At 24.9% G+C, this 25945-nt stretch overlaps 3 protein-coding genes across 17 annotated transcripts in view; 2 read left to right on the top strand and 1 right to left on the bottom strand.

Moving 5' to 3' along the window:
• The window catches only part of LOC126893602 (uncharacterized), a 105149-nt gene extending 93892 nt beyond the window's left edge, over positions 1–11257 (top strand). Inside the window, exon 2 of the mRNA XM_050663970.1 lies at positions 9792–11257. Within this exon, the coding sequence (XP_050519927.1) occupies positions 9792–10271 (480 nt within the window). The 3' untranslated portion in view covers positions 10272–11257. The remainder of the gene's footprint in view (positions 1–9791) is intronic.
• Positions 1–25945, top strand: part of LOC126893600 (myotilin-like) — a 148403-nt gene that overhangs the window by 110876 nt on the left and 11582 nt on the right. Inside the window, exons 5-10 of one of the 6 annotated variants that reach the window (XR_007701219.1) lie at positions 747–855; positions 3361–3645; positions 5138–6018; positions 6599–6629; positions 6874–6891; positions 7118–7593. Coding sequence is in view for 4 of the 6 variants with exons in the window: in XM_050663967.1 (XP_050519924.1) it covers positions 747–855; positions 3361–3645; positions 5138–5253 (510 nt within the window). In the remaining 2 variants the exon portion in view is untranslated. Of the gene's footprint in view, positions 1–746; positions 856–3360; positions 3646–5137; positions 6843–6873; positions 6892–7117; positions 7598–25945 lie in introns of those variants that run through there. The other 5 variants (XR_007701218.1, XM_050663967.1, XM_050663968.1 and 2 more) reach the window with 5 other exon arrangements.
• The window catches only part of LOC126893588 (regulator of hypoxia-inducible factor 1-like), a 44900-nt gene continuing 38373 nt past the window's right edge, over positions 19419–25945 (bottom strand). For 8 of the 10 annotated variants that reach the window (XM_050663939.1, XM_050663935.1, XM_050663938.1 and 5 more), the window contains 5 exons: positions 24905–25098; positions 24683–24824; positions 24437–24626; positions 19720–19862; positions 19420–19653 (listed from right to left, as the gene is read on the bottom strand). In XM_050663939.1, the coding sequence (XP_050519896.1) occupies positions 19546–19653; positions 19720–19862; positions 24437–24626; positions 24683–24824; positions 24905–25098 (777 nt within the window). In that variant the 3' untranslated portion in view covers positions 19420–19545. Of the gene's footprint in view, positions 19654–19714; positions 19863–24436; positions 24627–24682; positions 24825–24904; positions 25099–25945 lie in introns of those variants that run through there. The other 2 variants (XM_050663943.1, XM_050663944.1) reach the window with 2 other exon arrangements.

Here is a 25945-nt window from a genome sequence, read left to right as displayed (position 1 = left end):
AAAAATTTAATAGTTCACAAAAGTTCACAAAATTGCATTTAACCCTTTATGTAAAAAGTCCTCCAAATAATTAAGAGTATAGTTCCTTTGTAATCAACACTTCTATACGGGAGATATCTCTGAACGAGATATAACTAAATCACTCCAACCTCATTGGTTTATTGACAATAGCACTAAAACCAAATGTGATGAGACAACAAAAAGGATTATGAGAATTTAAAAATAATAATACTAAAAAGCTTCCATTTTTAATCCTTAATTCTTTGGTTCTAAGAAATTCGAATATAAATACAAATTTTATTTCTTAATAAATAACAATTCATTTAATTGTTGTTGATAAAGTAGAACTTAGATATTCACGTTCGCGATTCAGTCTTTCGGATTATATTATGAAATGTTTTAGGGAAATGTTGAAATATTTTTTTTTATTATTTTAGTTCATAACATTAAAAAGTATTACAAAGTTATAGAACATTNTTTTTATTATTTTAGTTCATAACATTAAAAAGTATTACAAAGCTATAGAACATTTATCATAGAAATGTTTTTAAATGTATCTATACAATACCCTAAAATGAATTTTACCGTTAATTTATTAATATAAATTTTTACAATCATTTCACACCATAGGTATATGCCAATTTTTTATCATTTATTCTTCTATTTTTCGCTGTACGCATTATTATAAATGAATTAATACCGCAACAAAAAATCATTATTAATTATATTGTTTTAAATTTTTCTAGACGTGGAATTTAGAAATAACACCAGTAGAAGAATCTGATGCAGGCCTTTATGAATGTCGTATCGCTACACACCCAACAACAAGCATATTTATTCATCTAAAAGTTACAGGTACGTTAAATTATTTTATTTCAAAATTAATTATTAAAAAGATTTGCNAAATTATTTTATTTCAAAATTAACTATTAAAAAGATTTGCATACTTTTTATGTTAAAAAAGCTTCGAAAGCGTTAAAAAAAATGTTGGTGAATTCTAAAAACGTTACATTTCAAAAATATGAAATTCAATACTTTAAAAATATGTTAAAATATGATGTATGTTATTTAATGTTGATACTATTATAAAAACGCACTTGTTTTTTTTATTAAACCTACTGAATATGTTTAAAATATATTGAAATAGAACAAATTATCACATTATTTTTTATCTAGAACAGCACTAACTTTTAATATCTACATAATTTGAATTTTAAAATAAAACGAGCGTTTTAAACCAATCGAGATTTTCAACATTTCTATCACACAACCAGCAATGGATTACGATTTGTGATCTTTTTATGTGTTGTTGAAAGAAATCGGTTCGGTAAGAGCTGAGAAAAAGTGGTAACAGACACAAAAAAAAAATTATCATGGCAAAATTAATACTTTTTCAGCTTCGATGCGAAGCTATAAAACAATCATAAAATTCAATGGCTTATGTAACAATATATTTATTTTTTGCAAAAATAAAAAATTGCAACAAATTATAACTTTAAAAGATATATAAGATATTTTCAATTCTAAATTGTGTTTAAAAATATGAAATTATCCTTAATATTATAACAATAATCACTGATAATTCAACAAAATAGCGGATCCGAAGTATTTTCTTTAAGCATATTTAATGTAAAAATTAACAAAATATTTAATCCAAATTCATTATGAATAAAGACGGTTATTAAGTGTACCTCAAAAGAACAAAGATATGCATAACCCTAGATCAGAAATGATAAAATTCCAAACAGATAAATGATTAATCAAAACTGAATTTTTATTTTAAACTATTATTGCGATGATAGATGCATCGTTTGAGAATCAGAAAGTTTCAACTCAAAATAATATGAAACCTTTGATTCTTATTTAATTTAATTCGCTATATGATGAGTCGACATTATAACTTATTAAAAATTTCAATTGAATCAGATTTTTTTATAAAAAGGGCAGTTTTTTAAAATTCAGAAAAATATTTTGAAAATGTAATTTATTATAGTAGCATAATTTTAAGATATCTTTTTTTATTTTTTAAATTGAAAGAGTTTTATCAATTTTAGATAACGGTAGGTACAATTAGATTAAAGTCGAATTTTTTTGACATATTGATGAATAAAATGTAAACCCTGAGAATTTTCGTTGACAGATATTAAATAAATTGCACACTATCCTAAAAACAATCGAAACTAAAATCTATACACATCAGTCCCGAAAAGCCATAAAAGATGAGGCAAGTTTAGCCGGCGTCGTAAAAAAACAAAATTACATTTCAATTGTCTCGATCATTTACGAAAAATTTATAAAAAAATCTTAGAAAAAATTTGTTGCAGCGCATACAACAGAAAATTTATCTACGACTGAAGATTAATACAAATGAGCTCTGGTGATGTATAATTTCCGATAACTCGCATATCAAACTTGTTAGATGGACAAAGATGTCGAAACTTCTCAAACTTTTGAAGTTAAGACATTTGGAAATCATTGAAATTAAAGATAATGACTATGTTAATCTTTAACTGACCAATGTAATGTACAATGATACATATAATGCATTAAATAGCTATAATATTTCTACATTTTGTAAAAATGGTGAAGTGGAGTGTACACAATCTAATATTTGCCAACCTGGTCGCCGAAATAGGTTATGACATAATTACGTACACAAATATATTAATATTTTCAAAAACAAGAAAATATTAAACGCAGTCATATCACGCCGATGGCTCAACAAAAAAATTAAAATGTAAAATCTATGTGATTACACATACAAAGTGATTTATTAATCACGAACAACTTAAATCTAAAAATAAAAATATATTGTAGATGTGTTTTTATGGTTTCTTAGGCACATGTTTTTCTTACATTATTATTTATGATGTATTTATTCTGTTCATCCTTATACCTTAAAAGGGTGTCTACTTTATTTTTTCAAATGTTAACTTACGTAATTAAATAATTTATTTAATAGATAATGATCTAATTGGCCTTTTAATGACTGATCAATAACAGCTTTGTGGCCAATATTACAGAAGTTATTAACATTTTAAAATATGGAATGCATGAAAAGTACCACAAACAAAATTCTATTGATTTAAATAAAAAACACTGGCGTCTCGCCTCCAGTCATTAATAACTTTATCTGTTAACAATAAATAAAACGTTAATTTATAATAAATAAATAACAATTTTTTGTATACAATAATTGAAAGGGTAACCTTTTTCATTTTACAAATTTTAACATTTTATTTTGTGATATTCGCCGTTTTTTACAACAATTCTCTTATTAATTTAGTGGTATTATTTTTGAAAATAATATTAACTTTATTTACCCATGTATATTAAAAACAAAAAAAATTTATTTTTTAGTGGCCAAAGCAGAAATTTTAGGTTCTCCAGATTTATACATAATGAGTGGTAGTAGCTTAAGGCTTGTTTGTCGTCTTCGAGAATCTACACAAGCTCCTTCGTTCGTCTTTTGGTACCATTCAGACAGAATGATAAACTTCGATACGGATCGAGGACTCATTGTTCATATTAATAGCACTGAAAGCGATCTAATTATGCCTTATACAAATACTTCAGACAGTGGTAATTACACCTGTCAACCACAAAATATACAACCTGCTACGATTCACGTGCATGTGTTGCAATGTAAGTTTTATTCCTCTACTATGATTACTTCACTATTCTAGTTTAAAATTAATAGGATATAAACATTAACTATAGATTATGTCTATTTTTTATATGCTATATTTAAAAACAAATCATTTCATTATACTTTTTACATTTTGTTACATTATAAAAATAATCCTGAAATACTAAAAGTTTAAATTATGGCGATGACATATCGAACAAACTTCCTAATTAAAGAAATAACACTAAATATACTCGTTAAATATAAAAATATAGTTACATTATTTTTCAGTAATATTCCTTGGGACTTAAAATTAAAAATATTGTTATACTTTACCGTAAAAATCGACAATTCTAAAATTTTACAACATAGTTTTTCAAATTTTCGGTCATTGCAATATTATACAATATTACTGACGTACCTAATCGTAAAACGTACAACAATCAATTCAGTAAACTCGTAAAGTTTTTATACATTTTTTTAGTAAAAATCGAATATGTTAACATGATTTTTAACCAATACGTAAGTGTGAGGGAATTTAGAAAATAAAACGGAGTCATTGTCCCAAATGATTGAAGATTTTCAAAATATTGTGGGCCTTACCCAACTCAATCTAATAAGCATTTATATAATTTTATTTATTTAGTTGATGACTGGGGTGAAATATGTTGAATGATTTTGTTTTATCGTTACTCTTTAATCATTTTTTTTTTTATTAATCATTATTTGATTTTATATTACGAGTTATCATAAATTTATTTCTTTAAAATTATTCTTAATGAACATTTACCAAAAAAAAAAAAAATTGTTTATTATTAATTTATATTTTTACTGAAAAAATGTCAAGCCAGTTATTTATAATACTGACAAAATATTCCACAATTATAATTTTTCGTGCATTTTACTTTTTTATGACCTAATTAGAATATTCATTAGTTTTTTTGATACAAAAAATAAACTTGAGGATATACTGGTATCAGTACTATTTAATATTTATTTGTTTTTGTTATTTTCAATATACATTTAATATTTGTTTATTCTTGTAATAGTTTTTTTGAAATCACCAACCCCTAACACAAGCAATAGCTTTATTTATTGGATAGGTTTCATGTGTCTTAATCATATTGAAATAAAATAAATAAATAAAATAAACATTCTTTATTAAAAACATAATAGTTTAATAGAGTAATAAAAATAAAGAAGTTTTATACTAAAATAATAATCAAAAATTATTATTTTTTATTACTTCAGACTTAATAATTTAATTTGCAATAAAATAGAATAATTTTTATACGCCGAATTTACTTATAATTGATTAATCAAACTATTATATTAATATTGCTAAATCGCATGTCTAGTGAACGTTTTAAACGAATTAAAAGGTGTCGAATTAACCTCATGGAGAGTTCATTAACAACGCATTATTACCCATAATAATAGTTATTTTAATAACCACGCTAGGCCATTGATTTGCACGTGTATAATATTATTTTATAACATATTTTTCAGCTGAAGCACCAGCCGCCATGCAACATGGTGTTCGTAGTACTACCTCTGGGTCATTTGCAGTATCCAATTGTGCGTTATTCACTTTAACATACATGGCAATGCAAATGTTAAGCTAAAATGGACTGATTAAAATGTAAATAGTCTTTTTTTAAATTTAAAGTATGTCATACAGATTAAATCTAGGTTATGTATAAAATGTATGTATGTTAATTTTTAATACGATGTAACACAACACGCTCATTATTTAGCTTTGGGAGTTATTATCGAGTAAAAAATTATTTATTGTTGAATTGAAGTTAATTTATTTAATTTATGTATATCAGTCTGAATAAGTAAGAACTTTACCTCATTTTTTCATTAAATAAAGATTTTTTCATAAAAATGTATTCAATTAAATTAGAATTATTTTTATGAAACATAGTAAATATTAATTTCATTGTAAGAGTAAATTATTATTTCTTAGTGTAGTTTTTAAAGGTAATATTCAAAAGTTAAATTGGAACCTATTATTTTTTTACTATTAAATACGGAATGAATAAACTAAAATTTTAACCGGTTTAAAACCAGTTTTGCAATATTAATTTTTGAGAAGGTGGCATTTTAAATTTAGAAAAAAATGAGGTGGTGTTTACCATGACGAATATATAACAATTTTACTTCGCTCCGCATTCCGCTCCCGTATAAATAAAAACTATATTTCATTAATTAATTTTTTTTAGTTCAGTGATTTTCTACATTCATGAAGTATTTTTATATTTATTCCTTATACTTCATAAGAATATCAACTTTAATTTTTCAACCACATAATTAACTAACTTATTTATTAGATAGTAATCTAATTAAGAAAATTTTTGATAATGGACGATAGCAACTTTTGAAAAGTGAGTGGTACTAGTTGTATAGCTAAAGATTTTTCATCCTAGGTATAAACATTTCAATAACTTCTGAAATACTGGTTTAGAAGTTTTTATTAATCAGTCATTTTTCTAATTATATAATTATCTATAAAATAAACTAGTTAATTATGTAATTTGCAAATAAAAAAAAAAAAAATTGCACCCTTAAAGGATGATTATAATAAATACTTTATGATTGTTAAATTGAGAAAAACAAATAAATAAAAGAATCTAGATAGTAAATTATTAATATTATTTTTCGATCAAGTCGTTCAACATACTATACAGGAATTATCTTGTATAGTGGTGTAATTCAACCTTAAGGTGGCCTTTTCAAATTCAATATTTTTTATATTAAAAAGCTAATACATTTTGATAACATTTTTCATACAAATTTCTAAATGTTTCCTTAAATTTTATTTGAAAAAATCTTGAAGAGCCACAAAACCTCGGAGCAACAAAGTATCACTTTGCCAGCTTTTTTAATGTTTCGCCACTGGGTTAATATTAAAAACTATTAAATAGTTACAATATAATTTGCAATTAATAACTATTATTTCAACAGTTCTGCTTTCAAAAATATTGTAATAGTACTAGTAAGTGTTATGTGACATAATTTATCTCTAGAAATATTATTAATACAAAAGTAAACTCAGTTTTAATTTTATAACATGAAATTAATTAAAATTTTTATACTCTATGCAGAGATTTTGTATTTTTAATTCTCTAAAAATTAGTAAAATAAAAAAATACAATATTTAATGTTCCATCAAATACTATAATTTTTCAAATTTATTTTTAAACTGTCCTTCATTTATTTATATTATTTAAATAATTTAGTAAAGCAAACAGACAGATGTAAGTACTATTTTTTAAAAATTAATGTACATGAATTATTTTAAGAAAACAATTGTTTCAAAGATTCCAAAAGTATAAGTTACAGTTGATTAAATTATATTTCTATAAATTATGAATAAAAGACTGCATAAATATAGTTTTTTTGTGCATAAAATGATAAATTAAAAATTTATTTTAGTAACTATGATAAACAAAATTTTTTTCTTAATTTTAATTATTTATCTAGATAAGAATATAAATAAGTTTGCCCATTATCATATTGAATATTATATAATTGTGTCTGGAATAGAAAATTTAAATACTATAAATTAACTACACTGATAGTTAATGTCAAAATGTTCATAAATCAACAGAAATGACTCCAACGGCATAAATTAATGCCATCAAAATAAACTAATGACATTTTATAATGAATGTACTTTACAATTATTTAATATGATATGACTTAATTACAAAGTTAATTTTGAAGTATAAAAATTGTCTCGTTGAAATTTTATGGTAGGTTTTTACTTAATTTCAAAGTACATATGCATAAAATAATTTTTTTGTGAATATAAATTAACAATTATGTAAAACTACTTATGTTTGTTATTATGATTGACAAATATTGAATAATTTTGTTTGTTAAAATTATTAAAGTCAGTTAAACTTACTCATTATTGTAAATCAAGTATAAATAATTTATTACACTGGAAATTTACTAGTTACCAAATATGTATATAAAGTGTATATTTGTTAATAAAGAAATACTCAAAATGCTAGAACTTTTGTGTAACTGTGTTACAAATCCTAAAAATTCATCCTTATCATAAATATTTAATTAATTTCAATTCATCATTTACTTACAAGTTATTTAGTATATTGAAATTTTTTTATTTTTCTATTGAGCACTTAATAATAATATTTTTACCCCCGAACAATGAGAACTTAGAGCAGCACTTAATTATTAAAGATTAAAAATTATACTTAAAAAAAAAAAAAGTTTCATCTTTATAACAAAAACTAATACCTTAATGAAATAACTATTCAGGTTCTATAAAAATTAAAACTCCGGTTAAAAATGTATTATAATAATTAGCATAGTATCATATTAGAAAAAGCTCATCTCCAGTTGTGTGGATGATCATACAAAATTCCATATTATCATCATTATCATCTCAGCCTCTATCCCAACTATTTGATGTTGGTACTACCTTACGATTTGACAGGTTTTTTCACTAGCTGTCCACCCGATGAAACCTCATTTTAGCTGAAAGAACCACTATATGGGTAATGTGTGTGTCACTGTTAAAGATCACGCGTAGTTATCCATCTAAAACGAACAGCTCAGTTAAACATCAGTACTAAATCTATGACAGTATAATCCGCTTTACTACATAATGCTCCAGAATCATAAAATTTTAAATAATATCAATACAATTTTATTTAATAAATTTTTGTCGGTAATTTAAATAATAATAGATTTTCTTTTATGAATTCAATGATTTAAAATAATTTGGGTTGGGTTTTTGAAGTGTCAAATGGTCAAAAAAATTTGTTTATAATATTTTTCATTTTACGATACATTAATGAAACAATCAATCTTATTGGATTTAAATATTAGACTGGATGACAAAACAATTTTTAAAAGTTTAAACTTTCTATGCTACGTCAATCGGAATTTTTTTATATTAAAGCAAATTATGTAAGCTTTCATTTTAGATTAATAGTATAAAAGTGTCAGCATATTTCCTGAACATTTTCAAAAATTAGGTAGAAAAAGCTAATTATTTGTGGTAAGTTACCATTTTAAATCCTACTAGTAGGTAAAGAGTCAAATTGTTAAAAAATATATAATAAGAATCAGATTTACAAAAAAAGTATACAAAATGATAGTTGAATATTTAATGTATCAATAAAATAAATTGTTTCTATTCATCTATATTTCAAAAAGTTATGAAAGTTTTAAGTAAAACAAATTGAAAAAATGTCGAAAATTATGTATTGTTAAATTTTTAATTTTTGGGTATTTACGGGGAACGAAAGAAATTTTTTCAACTTTTAAGGGTAACAACATTGACTAAAAACGATTTGTGATTATTTGACGTATTATTAAAAATGTGGTTAGTTGAGAGCTGAGAAAAAAAATGATAACAAACACATAAAAATAATTGTAATAAACAGATCAGATATCTTATCATCTTCGTATCCAAGCTAATAAAATCTTGTTATAAAAGGTTTCTAAGACTCGTATTAGACCCTCAACTTTTAATTATATTTTAAAAAAAGTCGTTAAATCTCCTTCAATAGTGGTTCGGTAATATAAATAACTTTAATATTTAGACTTTTAGATACTATGACGTGATTCTTATTATTAATTTATATCTTATGTTTATTCTTATAAAAATGACGGTAAATAAATTTTACACATAATAAATCGCTTTTAAATTGTATTAACAGAATTATTTTTGGAAATAAAATTGTCAATTTCATAAATGTATTATGAAAATATCTATATAAATGAAAGCACACACTAAAATACTTAAAATGTATTATATGTATAATTTAAAAAAAGTGTTTTTCTCAAGAAGTCATACCAATAGTAAGTAATTGAGATTATAATTATGATTTTACATCAATTTTCCGTGCTAACAATTTTTTTTGTGATATTTATTAATATCCAATTTATAACATATTGTTATAAACCACGACCGAAAAATTTTGAAGATAAAAAAGAACTTGAATTAGCATGGAAATTGGATACTGGGTATTTACGATTAACACAAAATTTACCATCTCGTGTGGATATAAAAGAATTTAAACGTATCATGACTAATGATGAAAACAAACCAACAACATTTAAACTACACAACAAGTCACAAATTATCTACTACAACCTTTATTGTAGTAACTTAAAGAACCTTTTACAATATATGAGCCTTATTGGTTCATTTGAAAGAATTCAAATATTAAAAGAAAATGATAGTGTACTTTTAGATGAATCAATTATTAAACACATGCTAGCCCTAATGCTAAAGACAGAGCTAGCTGCACCTTTAGATCCTTTATGGACTATGTTTATGTATGCATTTTACATAAGAGAACAAAGGAATTATTTGGATGGTAACTTGGTTATACATTTTAAGGATCTTATACGAGTTATAATAGAAATTTTAAAATCACATGCAGAGAAAGATTGTGACATAAATATTACCAACGCTATAAAAACAAATACAAGTAACACATTATTATACAAAATTGAAGAAATAAAAAATGTTATGAATGTTATGGATAAAAGAAATCGGAAGAATTCCTTTTATTTGAATGATATAGTAGTAGAAAATTGGATTTCATTTAATAAAATTTATCTTAACGAAGTTATAAAAATAAAGATATTTTGAAAACTATAATAATGGATTATGGAGAACAGAGTCAGAAAGTTTATAACGATATCATGGTAGATATTAATACTGCATATAAAGCTGCAAGGAATTATTATTGGTTTGATTATTGGATTTTAAAAATAGGAGATTATCAAAAAAAAGTTTTTAACATTTTTAGGAACGTAGCTTTGTATTTTATAAGGAAACATTTATCGTATTTATTGTTTAATAAAGATAACAGCAAAACTACAATTAATAATACCTATATGTACGAATTCTTGATTGATAATGATACATTAAATAATATATTTAAATTTAGATTGGCAGATATCTACGATACTTTGTTTTTTTTCTCTGAAAAACCAAGTAAAACTAGATCCCTTGATGAAATAAATAGTGACATTATAAAGCGTATTGATGAAAAAGTTGATTTTTACTATTTTGTCAAATCATTTAATATGATCTATGAAGATAATGAAGATATTAAAAAATCACTAAAAGATAAAGTGGAAACTAACTTCCAAAAGTTTAAATGTTTTCTAGAATATTTAAATTGGGTATATCAGAAAATCGACATTAAAATCGTTCGGTCATTCATTGAGTATTCTACAAAATTCATATATGTTAAGCCCCCAGGAAATCAAAAAAAAGAAATAAAATACCTCGAATTTTAATATATATTTTAAATATAGAAAATTAATTATGTTTTTTATATGTTCATTAAAATTCATAATAATCCAAATTTTATTCCAAATTTCAAATATCAATAAAATAAATAATATTGAACGAATGTATACGTATATTTATTTTATCAGTAAAAGTTTTAAAATTTGACAATAAAGTTTTAATTTATCATCTATTGAACTAAAGTACTACTAACTCGTCTGGGGAGTGCTATATTTAGCCTATTCAAATATTTTAACATTTTGCATTGCTATAACTATATTTATTTCATTTTAAAAATTAAAAACTATAAAAAATCATGTATTTTTTTTTAATTTTAACTTATGGTAGCCTTATGTATTTAATTACTTAAAAAAATATTAATTGTATAATAATAATGCTAATATACGCGCTTAAATATTATTAAATACAAATTTTAATAAAGACACTTTTTGGACACCTATGAAGTCCAAATATGAATTTCGTCGGTATTTTATCATGATAAATTTTATATACCTGTAAATGTTATTAAATATTGTAATGCTGTCAGACTCAATCAATATCATTATTTAATATCTAATAAGTTATACAGTGCCTTTGATATGTTAATGAACTGTTGGTCATGTAAAATGACAATATTTTTAAACGTTAAAGAATCAAAGTGATAACAATAGTACCATAAATCTTAAACTGTTATAATTACAAAGAATTCATTCATTTTACACGATCCACACTGTTAACTATTTGAGCTTCGATGCAAAGCTGAGAAGGTATTAATTTTAGTATAATGTGCTTTTTTAATTTTATTTTTTAGCTTCGATGCGAAGCTGAGAAGGTATTGGTTTTACTATGATGTGTTTTTTTTTTTTTTTGTGTCTGTTACCACTTTTTCTCAGCTCTCACCGAACGGATTTCTTTCAACGATACGTCAAAAGATCACAAATCGTATCTAGTCGAAGACATTACCCTTCAAAATAAAAAAATTTCCCTCGTTCCCCGTAAATGGGGGAAACCTCCAAAAAAATTACAAATTTAAAAATCGCTAATTTTCGAAATTTTTTCAAAGATGTATGGATCAATATAATTATTTTTTTATAGATGCTTGATGTCTTTACCTATCATTTGGTATATTTTTTTTTGTAAATTTGACACTTAACCTGCTAAACCTGCTGGATTTAAAATGACAACTTTTTCAACTTAACTTTTGAAATTGTTCCGGAAGGTCTGACACTTTTATATATATCTTAAATTAAAGCTAATGTAATATACTTTAATTTGAAAAAAAAAATTGACCTCTGGACTTGTCTTCATGGTAAAAATGACTACCGTATTCAAAATTTGCTATTTTTGTGTTAAAATTCTGTGTTTTGTATTTTATTTTATTTTAAAATACCTAATAAGGGGAGTACAGATTTTCATAAATATTATATAAATTAAAATTAATATAGCATAGAAAGTTAAACTTATTTAAATTTGTTTGCTTCTTTTAAGTTGAGAAAAATAACTTTGAAATTTGAATTAGCTTAAATAGCCAATTTTTTCAATTGACAGAAGCGACGTACGGTTGCTGAGTTAGTACAACTTTTGTGTTACAAGCTTGGGGTACGAGGTTCCAACCCGCGTATGACAATGAATTTTTGCATTTTTTCTTAATTCTTTTTAAGTTAGTATACATTTTTAACTCGTTTGATTTTTATCTCAGTTAGATTCAATAACTTAAAGATCTAGGATCGATTTGCATCGAAGCGTTTATTTTTGATAGTGATTTTAATCACTGTCAGATATCATTATACTTGATCGAACTATGCCACGTCACCACTGTGCTGGGTTTTTTTTTTTTTTGTGTCTGTTACCACTTTTTCTCAGCTTTCACCGAACGGATTTCTTTCAACAAAATGTCAAAAGATCACAAATCGTATCGTATCGAAGACATTATCCTCAAAAATCGAAAAAAATTCCCTCGTTCCCTGTAATTGGGGGAAATCTAAAAAAAAATTACAAATTTAACTATCGCTAATTTTGATATTTTTTCAATTTTTTTAAATTAAAAACTCATTAAAACCGTCACTTTTTTAAAAATGAACAAATCAATATAGTTTTTTTTTTTTAGATACATGATGTTTTTACCTATCATTTGATATATTTTTTTGTAAACTTAACCCTTTACTTGCCCACAGAGAGGATTCAAAATGACAACTTTTTCACAAAATTAAACCTTTGAAAGTGTTCCAGAAATATTGACACTTTTATATATACTTTAAATTAAAGCGTATGTAATATACTTTATTATGAAAAAAAAAAATAATCAAAACTTTATTTTGTCTTCACAGTGAAAATGGCTACCGTATTCTATTTTTGTCTTAAAATTATCGATTTTATATTTTACATTTTTAAATTTATTTAATTTAATGATATAAATTTTTGAAAAATGAATCGATCAATACAATTATTTTATGAGAAATACTATTTATATACTTCTTTCATTCAACTTACTTTTTTTTTTAAATAAAACTATTTCCCTTCATATATTTATATATTATATGTATATATTTATGTATTACACTTATAAATCATAAAACATGTAATCAGAATATAAATAAGTAAATAGGAGATCATGTAGCTTTTGGACTAATCCACCATTATTTTAAAATTAAACACTACCTTCAGATTTGCATCGAAGCGTTCCTTATGATAGTGATTTTAATCACTGTCAGATATCATTATACTTAATTAATTAAGAAAATAAAAGTTGATGTTGTATCATAGCGTTTCATATAAGTGATTAATATCATTGTTGGATATTAACTATATTTGTCCCAACTATCCTACGTCCATACGGAGCCCCGAACTCAATGTGTTAACGTTTTTTATTTATGTGTTGTTAATTTATTAAATAAATTTGAAAAATGTATCGTCATTGTCAACATATTGTATACGACAATGACCTTGCAATTTGCCAAATTGAAGTTTGCCCATCAAATATAATTCAAGTAATTTTGTTACCCAAGTAAAATGTTTATTAATATTACAACTTTAAATAGCAAATACAATAGTTACATATTATAATTAGATCATTATTTATTAAATAAGCTAGTTAATTATGTATATACACACAAATAAACATACTACTATGTTACAGACCCCTCTCACCTAATACTATTTTAAAAATCATATTTATTCAAAAATTTGTATTTTAAATTAGCTATTAATCAAGTAAATTCATAAAGGTACTCTTTGAGAATTAAAAATAGTTTAAGTTAGAAGATAACATAATTTTTGCCACTTATTAAGGAAACTCAAGGTACAAGTGATTTATATATATCATATAACCTAACTAGGAAATTAGTTAAATAATTTAATTTTTAATTTTTAAGTTAATTGAATACTTTTAACACTCATTACTCATTTATATTGAATATATTTGTTGGAATTTTTCGTTATACAATAGTTTAAATAACTTAAAATTTTATAGTGTTATATTATTATTAATAAAAAAAATTATTGTATTATATTCAACAAACTAATAATGTAACCTCTATAGAAAAGTCATGTTGGAAATTTAAATCAGCACATACAACTGAATGACCGTTAATTGTACGAAACTATATTGCCACAAACGAATAAAATCTTACCCACCTTATCAGTACAAATGTCTACTGCTAAGAGAAAGATAGTAATAGTTGTTCAAAACAGCAGGCGTTATCTTCGAACAGTCGGTATTGATAGTGTGAACTGGTTGAACACGGAGATAGTGGTGGTAATGCTTGATCGTGAAAGTTGTATGCCGCCACTTTTGACAACACTGGGTCAAATAGTTTTCATTGTCTAGCAGTGTGTTAGCTTTGGTTGACGTATTCTAGTGTTTCTGTGCGTTATGTTGTGTTATTGTTACCGTTACATAAACGACACACGCGTTTGTTTTACCATATTGCTGTTCTCCGGCCCATTGCATAGAGCCGTGAAAGACTGAGTTAAAAGTTGTAATCTCGCTGAAATCCGAGTAATTAGTGAAAAACTTAGACTCCGGTTTAATTCCGTGATTATTAGACCTCTATATTTAAGGTTGGAAGCTACCACAGTGAAGTCAGCCAAATCTGTAGAGTCAACTAGTTGAATCTTGTCATACTACTCTATGTAAATGTATCTATAGTTTAATTATTAACTGTAATTACACTCGTATTTAGGGACTTTCAGTATATTTATTAATTATATAAACAAATCAAAATAACCAAATAATTTTATAATATATACAAATTACAATTGTACTAATGTTCATTTCTTTTATTTTGTATTTAGGTATATATATATAAGTCATTTGTTTTCTTCTGTATTGATTATTATCAGTCATACGGGCGAACCGTTATTGTAGGAGCTCCTTGGCCAACAATAGCATTATTCATTTATATACATTATATGTAAAATTTTTAACATTAAAGTTGTTACACAAAAAATGTATGTACAATAATCATGAGAGAAGGCAATTCACTAGCCTTTTGATAAAAAGTAGATTACATTAAATAAATTTTTGTATCTCTTATATGAAAAATATCAATCGAGAGATATTGTTTTTAAGTTAGTAAAAATCACAAAATTATTCGGGTTTTTTACATTTTTAGGAATATGATTTTGTGACTGACAAAGTTAAGGTTAGTCGTACTTCAATAATTGATTGCTGCATTAACAAATGATCACGCTAAATAATAGACCTTTTAAATCAATAGAAGATTCTGGCTTTAAAAGAATTACTGATCTTCTTTTTAAAGCAATTAGTTTTAGACCGAACGCAGAAATGATACGTAAAAACTTAAAGCACGCTTACACGTGCTATTTATATTCGGCAACTTATCTCTAATGTGATAAAGGACACATTTTTTCGTTTAAAAATATATTTGACTATTAGCCATGACCGAAATATACTTAGTATTAATGTACAGTACATAAAAATTTCAAAGATATTAATACACACTTTAGCCATTACTGAAATTGATAGTAGCAAGTCGGTCAACTTGAAAAATATAGTTATTAATATATTGGAGAGGTATAATCTTAAGGCTGGAAAAATATTTTCCATTACAACCGATAACGGAGCGAACATGATGAAAACAATTACATTATTAAAATACGTGGAATGTGATATTTAAATAAATAATCAATTTTTGATTGACAACGAAAGAATAGAAGATCACGACAATGTTATTGAGGAAGAAGAGGGATAATAAAATAATTATGAAGAGGAATAAGAGAATGGAACTGAAAGTAGTATTGAAAATGATGAAAATAATGATTTATTGAATATGGAAAATGACGATTTGAAAATAATTGACTACATCAATTGGGGGGTTAAAATATATTATCAGTGATGTGTTGTGCAACTCACACACTACAATTATCGATTTTAGATGTCCTTTAATTAATGGCATAATTAATAATTGCATTTCAAAAATACTTGCTGAAGCTCAATCTATTATCAAAATTTTAAGAAGACCAAATATGCAGACAATTTTAAAATAATTTGAGAAAGCGGATTATGCCTTTTTTATCTCATCAAAATTTTTTGACGCTATTCAAGAAAACTTAATTAAGCAAAGAAAAATGATTTAATAAACTTATAGTAATAACATGTGATAGATCATTATCATAGTCAATTTATTAAGATTATTTAATATTATGAAATACTGTATCTTGTCACATAATAAGTTTTAAACTATTTTTTATTTACATTAAATAGTCTACATAACAAGGTGTTCAAAAAGTAATGAAATAGGTCAATTTTTATTACCAATGTAAACAATAGAAACTCGTTTCCATACTTACTAAACACTTTATATATAATTATGGTAGGATTTTTCTAAATCATTTTAGAAAAATGATTTTAATTTTTATTGTAAATTATCTTGACCGACCCCAAGTAGTTGGTATTAAGGCGAGGAAAAAGAAGAAGATTGGAAGTTATCTAACAAAGCGTAGGTGTATTTAAATTAAAATTTATATTATTTTGAATCAAACGGCTTCAGTTGAAGATAATCATAACACACAACAAAAAAGTGTAAATATAATTGAAATGTCTTGTTGTTAGAACACTTAATGAATTTAATAATCTGGTACTTATAATTTAGTATATCAAAAGTTTAAATATTATATACTATTTAAAACTTTTATATTTGTTATTTATTTAAATATTGATTCAGATTTTTGTTTTCACTATTAAAATGTAATCTAAAATGTACGGTCATTTTCCTTATTTTTTGTTTTACTAATATGACAATGTAATTATATATCTACATATTAAACTGTTTCACGTATGGATGTCTATAATTAATAATTATACGTAAATATCAAAAAATATACCATTTATTTATTTCCATAAAACATTCTACAAAATATTGTCAGAGTTGTAACGTCACAAATTCGAAGGTTTTACAAATTTTGTAAAGTTTACTTATTTATTTTTTTGTCAGGCAAGATATTGCACGAATGAATCTTTTTCTGACACGACAATGTCAACAACTCATTATTTTTGCTGCTGACCGCCAGATAAGGGCGATAGACAAAAGAGAATACATATAATTAAAAACGAATTGCTTATCGGTATTGATCCCTCCCCAAAAAACTGGCCGTTACGATTAAAAACTGCCGTTGGATCAGCGTTTGCTCTTCATCCTTTGTCGCGGTAGCGATAAGCGATGTCAACAAATTCTAACTAAGTTTATTTGAATTAAAGTAAATTTAAACTTAATAATAACCACGACACGATTACTTTTTTTAACAGAAATGATAAATATATTACGACGAACAGTACACGATTCATATTTCAACTGAGTTAATATATATAGCAACAGACTGTTACAGTACGTGCCCGTAGAAAACGCTAATCGCAGACTGATAAGAGGCCGCCGGACTTGATTCGTATGTTAACAACGACGGTCGCCGATAAGCGATAAGGCATCTCGGGTTTTGTTAATGTGCAATTTAGAGGAGCACAGAACGGCCGGTGTATTACCATCTTGATCCGGGTGATATCCAAATCAGTCCGATGGTAATACCCTGGCCGCGTCACCTTCTTCTGTCATTGACCCGTGCTAGAGTTCACATGTTTCTTGTCACTTTTTTCAATGATGGAGTAGAGCCGCGAAAGGCCAAGTCTCTTCTGTGAATCATTCAGACCATTGGATGGGTCTCTTCGTAGACCGGGTATCGTTTTCTTTTTTATAATTATATTTATGTAATGAGCTGTACTTTATTAATTATTTTATTTCATAATTATTTTATTATAAATTAACTTAACTTTGTTTATGTGTGGAGATCACGAGTTTCGTCTTTCTCCTAGCTAACGCTAAGGAGCGAGTGTCCAGACCGCTCCTGGTGTTTTTCATTAATTTCCTATTAACATTAACGAATGTGTTCTAATACCGTCCGTGGTGTTTGCTATATTATTTGATTTTTTTGAATACTTTATTTTATTTTTGTTGCCTTTCTTTGTAGACTAATAATTTAAAATTAAATTCCACCTATGGGTCCGGTAATAATATCGGATAGTTGTGACACTTCACCTAGGTGGTGACGACCCTTGTTACTATTGCTAGTCGTTATGTATTGTGGTATACCACGTTTATAATATTCTAAAAACAAATTTTTAGTATATTGTGAAAATATAATATTTGCTACCAAAGTGTTTTCTGAGAACATGTGAGAATATTTCAAAATATTTTGATTATATCTAGAAATATGTCATTTTTATGTGAGTGGGTACGCCACTGATAATCAATTATACTCTAACCAAAGTCACACTCATATCTCTTCATAGATTATAATTAAATAGATTTTCTATATAGATATAGTTAATTTATATATATTTAATATATAGAGCATGATAAACTTATCACAATGCAATCAATTATTACAAAATAAAAATAACATCAAGAATATTTTTTTAGTTACATAAACATATTTATATATTTCTTGAGTTATCACCTACTAATTACTTTTTATAATCCTTGTTTATAGCTTATAGAGGTTTCAACCTTATATTTTTTAACTAAAACATATAAATTTAACTAACTTTTAAAATGTAAATGATCTAATTAAGAAAATGATTGGTCGATAACAACTCTTTACCTAGTACTTCAAAAGTTATTATCCTTTTTTTATAGACGGGTGGAAGAATGCGCCCGATAAATTTCTAATAATTAAAATAGTCATAACTGTGTTTTACCTATAGTCTAAATTTTAAAATCTAATAAACTCCAAAGTACTGTTCTAAAGGTTGTTATCAACTAGTCATTTTCTATTTTAAATAAATAAAGTTGAAATCCTTATTAAACTAAAAGAAATAAATCGATAAACTACTCTGCTGCAACGTACCGTACAGTAAAAAAAAAAGAAGTAACTTAAAATAGAAAAAAAATAATCCTGAAATTATTTTTATTATGTATGTAATTAAGTAGTTTTTGATAAACGGATCATTCTGTATAAATTAATAATCATAGGATTATTTTCTTATTATCTAATTAAAAATAAAATAAAGCAACGAAAATATTTATTTTAAATAGTTAGTTTTTATTGTTAACAGAGTACTCGAATTTTCTCAAACAACTAAGTTCTAGTTTATTACTTTCGATTTCATTAACATCTAATTTCTAAATGGTTTTAAAATTTTTTTGAAAGGCGCTTCGATGAATAAATACAAAATTAATGCGTAACATGTTGACAATACCAAGTCTGAGCAACTTTTTTGAACCTAATTTTATGTACACTATTTATTAAAATACTTATAATAAAACTATTAGTTATATTAAAACTGTACCAATATCCAATAGCTCATATACACCGGATTTCTTACTGAACCAACATCTTGCAATAGAACAATAAAGTGCACCAAATAAATAGAATAAGTCAACTGAGCAATAATAGAAAATATAGAACAACTCATACATTTTTTTAAAATCCCTAAAAAAATTAATTCATTTTTTAAATTAAGTTAATTTAAAACTAATATATTCAGAGTAATTCTTTCAGTTAATATTAAAACTATTTATTCTAAATAATAATATTAATATTGTAATATTTAAATTATTATTATTTAATCTAAAAATAATAATAATTTTTTTTTTAGTTATGTACTATTTTTTATCATTAAATTTTTTTTATATTCATCCAATATACTATATGTGAAGTCAACTTTTTTTTTTAATGACAGGACTTGAATAATCAAGGCTTGAAACTGATTACCCAATTTTCTCAAAAACTCATTAAATCCCAAAAAACATTAAAAAAAAAAAAAAAATTTTTCAAAAAGTTTTCAAGAAGAAAACCTCTTTTTTTAACACGCTTATATTAGTTTCACTTGTATTTTATTTAAAAAAGATTGATGGTAATCTATTACTGGTGATCGATATTTTTTTGAAAATTATTAGCCAGTATCCAACAACCAAAATATTAGAGAATCTTTTTTTTCAACAAAAACCGATAACCTATCTTTAAATTAACCCGTTAAATACAAAAATGATATCTCAATGAAGTTTGGTTAGAATTAAAAACACATTTTTACAGTCATGCCATATTAAGTCATAATCATCATCGCTTTAGCATATATTTTTTGGTATTGCCATTACTTTACAATATGACAGGTTTTCACACCGGCTTTCGACCTAATGCAACCTCATTCTGACTGAGGAAGTCAGTATAAGGATAATGTGAAAGCCCATGTTTATGACAAAATTACACTATTTGTTAAGCCAATCAACAAAGGAAAAATGGCGGAAAAAATTTCCAACCAAACTTTTTTTTTTAACTAAGATATAAATATAATGACATAATAGAAGTCCTCATCGATTAGAATTGAGCTTTTAAAATAGATGGTTTAGTCATGTTATGAGGAGAGAAGAATCGGAAGCTATAAGAATAGTTATAGAAATGAATGTTGAAGGAAGAAGAAGTAGAGAAAGACCAAAAAAGAGATTGTGGGATGTTATTGAATGCGATATGAGGAAAGCTGATGTGAGCGTAGATGATGTGGGAGTTTTTGTCAAGTGGAATTTTAGGATAAGTAGTTGGTATTAAGCCGAAGAAAAAGAAGAAGATTACCAGAAATTCTGGTGGCAATTGACATAGTATAATTGTTGTTTGGGAATGTACAATTTAGCGTTTGGTTGGTTGGGTATAAACAATATAACGTCAAATCAATTACCTACTCTATCGGTTGTATCTTAATATACACTACACTTTAATGATACTATAAATAAATAAACTCACACATACTCACATATGCATTTATAACATTGTGTCTGATGTATGTATACATGATAAAAAGTAACCGTAAAATGGAAAAAATGGAAAATAAATTTAAGTACTCATATTAAATGTAATGTAACTCGAAAAATGTTTGTTTAAATGAAAAAATAGAAAATATTTTTTTTGTTTAAAATTATCTTTTAAACAACTTTTGTACGATTTTTTTTTGTAAGTTAAATATTTTTTGAGAAAATTAAAAAGTCTTATATTTTGAACTTTTGCAAGGCTGTAAAAAAAAGCTCAATTCCAATCGATGAGGACTTTTAGTATGTCATTATAAATATTTTAATTTAACTTCAAAAAAAAAAATTGGTTAGGAATTTTTTCCGCCATTCGCCAAAATTACTCCATCGTTGACTGGCCTATGTGTAAAATTAATACGTATATTAAAATGTCATACTAACATATAGAAATTTTTGGAACATTTTTTATGTTGTGTTGTAAATGACTTCATGTAAATATGATATTAACGTAAGAATAAAAAAAAATATAAACATCAATTAACTATGCTGATTTTAAAATTTAAATTTATGTAATCTAGAGATAATAACAATTTAGTTTAAATCGCTAGATTTTGACTACATCTTGATGTAAATGTCGTAAACAACATTAGTCAAAGACCAGATGTTATCAATTGCATAAAAGCAGACTGTTATCAAGATAAGCCGCCAGTATAGTTGCAGCCACCGATTAGAAGCCATCACTCTGAAGATGGACTCTGCAATGAGTCCGAAACGTAAACATAGATAAATCCTTAAGCACTTCGAGCAATAAAACAATCCATTAAAGCTTTAGCAAATTCATCAAATCATTATTTTAGCTTTGATACAAAACTGAAAAGATACTAGTTTTACCATGAAGTTTCGGGGCTAGTGTGTATATATTTTAGTTTCCATAGTTTTTAGTATAATGTGTGATTTATTTAATATTTGTTCATGAAAATTCCCAGATTTTACTGGACCCATTTTAATAAATAATACTTCAAAATATTTTAATTTATAGAGCATACAAAAGATAATAAGCTTTTTTTATTTAATTTTTTTGAAATTCTGGAAACTTAACTATAAACAAAATTTAAAAGAAACTAAAACTTACATGTAAATTTTGTTTTTCATATGACCCTTAAAAATATTCTCGAAGTCTCATAATTTCTTACTTATATCAAATTAAAGTTTTTGTAGTGTACTACAATTTTTAAAAACAATTTTGTCTCAATGATTGTTGATTTCTCAACTATGAGAAATCCGCCGTCAAAGCAAGAATATAACGTTATTTTTAATTAAGCAAATAATGAAATAAGCATTTAATATTTGAGTGAAATTTTAAAACAGAAATTATAAAATTACTAACATACAAATTATGAAATTTCATAGATTCATATGGAAGCGTTTTTTTTGGCAGTGACATATTAACAACGGTCAGATATCTTGTCCCAACTATCCTTCTGTGCTGAGTTTTTTGTGCAGCTATCAAGTTCCTTATATTGGACGTGATTGATAAAGAATTGTAGATACGAGTGTGATGGTTATTAGTTATATTTTTAAGTTGCATATAATTATATATCATTATTTATACTGGAGACTTGATGGCCTCTATAACTTTTAAACGTATATTAGTAGTAGATTTGTAGATAATAGCAATAGAATTTATTATTATCATTTTCGTCATTCGTTGTGGCTGAAGGCAAGTCTATTTATGCATGTGTTTGTTATATTATATAAATTGATTTTGTTAATATAATAATTAGTTTATAATTAAATAATAAAAGTTTAATTATTTAATATTATCTATTCTGTGATGTTATATGAAAATATAGTTTTTTAACTTTTAATAGTTTTGATACAGTTGTCAAGTAGTATAGAACAAAATGTTTAAATCAAATCAGTACGTGTACTTGTCATCAAAAAGCCTAGCATCGTTGAAAAATTAAATTTTAAATTTAATTATTAATATAATTAAATTAAATTAATATGTATTATAATATAATGTAATTTATGATTCTTTGTTTATATTAAAACAAAGTGTAATGGTATAGTTTAGATAAAACATTGTAAATTGAAGTATTATTGTATAATGTGCGACAACATCATATGGGATTTTTACGTTCGTTCTAAGTGGTGGCGGCGCTGGAAAAATGATGCCATGCGTAAGAAGGTGATAAGAAGATAAAATAAAAAAGGTTGGTTATGTTTTTTTAAAAAAATAAGAAGAAATATATGTTATGATATATGTTTTTTTTTAAATGAATACATTTTTTGTTGAAAATGAATATGCTTATTTTTTGTATATATGAATATTTATATAAATTTTAATTGTTGTTTAATACAGAAACTAATAATTACTTCTAATTTTAACAAATTGAAATAAAACCAATTATTTTTATTTGTAAAATACCATTTCAAGAGAAAAATCTTATCAAAATACAGCGAAAGAATTTACTTATTTGTTGTCAATAGATAACTTAAACCATCACAGTAAATCAAGATCAACGGTATAAATGATTATTGGACAGGTTTATTTATATGTAAATTCTTATAACAGTAAAAGTTACTACACACAAATAAATCATCTTATTACACACTTATACACCTCAATAGTTTCATCATAATAGTAAAATTTAATAATTATATATATTAATTATTAATATATATAATTTTTTATTGTTATGATTTAATAGTTAATAGTTTTTATTAAATACCATAAAGTGTTATGACTAATGATAAAATGTTATTAATTATTTAATTTATAATTTTGTTATGTATTAAATGAATTTGTTCATGAATCAATTTCCCGTTCCATAACTTTCCTAAATCTTTTAATGCTCATATCTCAAAAAGCAGTAATACAAAATTTGTGTTCGTCTAGTCAAATTTTATATTTAGATCATTCTTTATTTAATAGTAAAATTTTAATAAAAGTTCCCCATTTAACTTTTGAAAGTTATCTCAAATATCTATACTTGGAAATAATTTTTACTTAATATAAGCTTTATATTTACTATAGTTAATGATAATAAATCAACTTTTAATCTTTACTTTTTCATGAAAAAATCATTATTTAACGAAAAATTGTATGGTAGTATAATTAATAGATCACACTACTATAACAAGGCAAAAAAAAGATAGTCAATATAATTTTTATTTTAAAATTAATTAAATGATTCAATAAAAATAAAAACCCTGCACCAAAATTCAAAGTCTATTTTATTCAGTATTACGGTGAAAACTTACCTAGATTAGATGTAGCATCAACTAAAAGAATAAAAACAATAACTAATGAATAAGTAAGACGTTGTACAGTAAAATATACAACATGATGCCATGGATTGTAATCTACTTCAGGTAAATAAAAATATCCAGTCGCAAAATAGCATAAATTATGAAGAATTATACATAATATAGATCCAACGATTTTACTAAACTGCAAAGTAGTTTGTTAATCTATTTTTTTTAAGTTTTTCTTTCACGCATACTCACTTTTGAAAACTTGAATTCATCATCTTTAAACTTAGTGTATATATATCCAGCTGCTATACCAACTAAATATGTCATTAGCCTGTGATGACTTTTAATGTATATTTGGTTAAAATGGTCAACATCACGTAAATTACTCATGTTACTAAATATAAGAATTATTTAAATTTATTATTACAATTTAAAATTATATTTCATACATTTTTTGAAGAACGCTAATTTTACCTCTGAGTATAATGCATAACTCCCCACAACTTATGACTATAAATATGCTTTGCTGGTAAAAATATTGATATTGTAAAAATACTACCAAATATCATAAGACCAATTTTTTCCCAACGCCAAATTATATTGATCAATAATAATCCAATTATAAAAAAATGCATATCACATGCTAAATACCAGGCAGGAATCATACACTTAAACATAAATAAAATACATTTTTATGAATAAAATTGTACAAAACAAGAAAAATTTAGAGATTTTCAGAGTTTTATATAGCGTGATTCTCTTAACGCTAGCCATTTAATTTATCTTTAAGTTATAAATTTATTGAATGTTTTTCTGGCTTATGTTAGTTACATATGTATTACCATTAGGGTGTCCTTAAAATACAAATTTTTCAAGATTCGATTTATGCGCACCAAAAAATTGTTCTACTACTTGTAAAAATAAGTTAAGCATAATTTGGTCTCTATAGGTTAATGTTAACATGTGCCACAAGAGAGTAGCAAATTCGATAAAAATAGTAATTTTTCAGTTACTGTGCTTTATTTCAAAATGTATGATTTTTACGTAAAGGTTTATGTAAAGAAATTATACATGTAGTTATTTTACATAAAAAAGGTTATTAGCAAAAAACTTTTAAGTCAAATATTTACTTCCTAAAAGTCAAAAGTTCCATAAATATTATGTTTACCGGTAGAATTTATATATTTTGGTAATTTAAATATATACAATGAACCGTTAAAATGATAAAAAAATATATATATCATGAAATTTAATATTTTATAAGTTTGTAGTAAAAAATAATTGTTTTACGTGTTTTCTGATGAAGTAATAAATAAAAAACCCAGCACAGGGGAGTCGCGGGACAGTGGTGACGTGGCATAGTTGGATCAAGTATAATGATATCTGACAGTGATTAAAATCACTATCAAAAAAGAACGCTTCGATGCAAATCTTTAGATAGTGTTTAATTTTAAAAAATTGGTGGATTATTCCAAAAGCTTCATAAACTGCTAGTTCCTTATTAATATCCTGATT

Source organism: Daktulosphaira vitifoliae, unplaced genomic scaffold (assembly GCF_025091365.1).
Source record: "Daktulosphaira vitifoliae isolate Bord-2020 unplaced genomic scaffold, ASM2509136v1 Scaffold_1, whole genome shotgun sequence".
Taxonomy (NCBI): domain Eukaryota; kingdom Metazoa; phylum Arthropoda; class Insecta; order Hemiptera; family Phylloxeridae; genus Daktulosphaira; species Daktulosphaira vitifoliae.
Note: the sequence above shows the minus strand (reverse complement) of the source record. Positions and strands in the feature narration are given on the sequence as shown.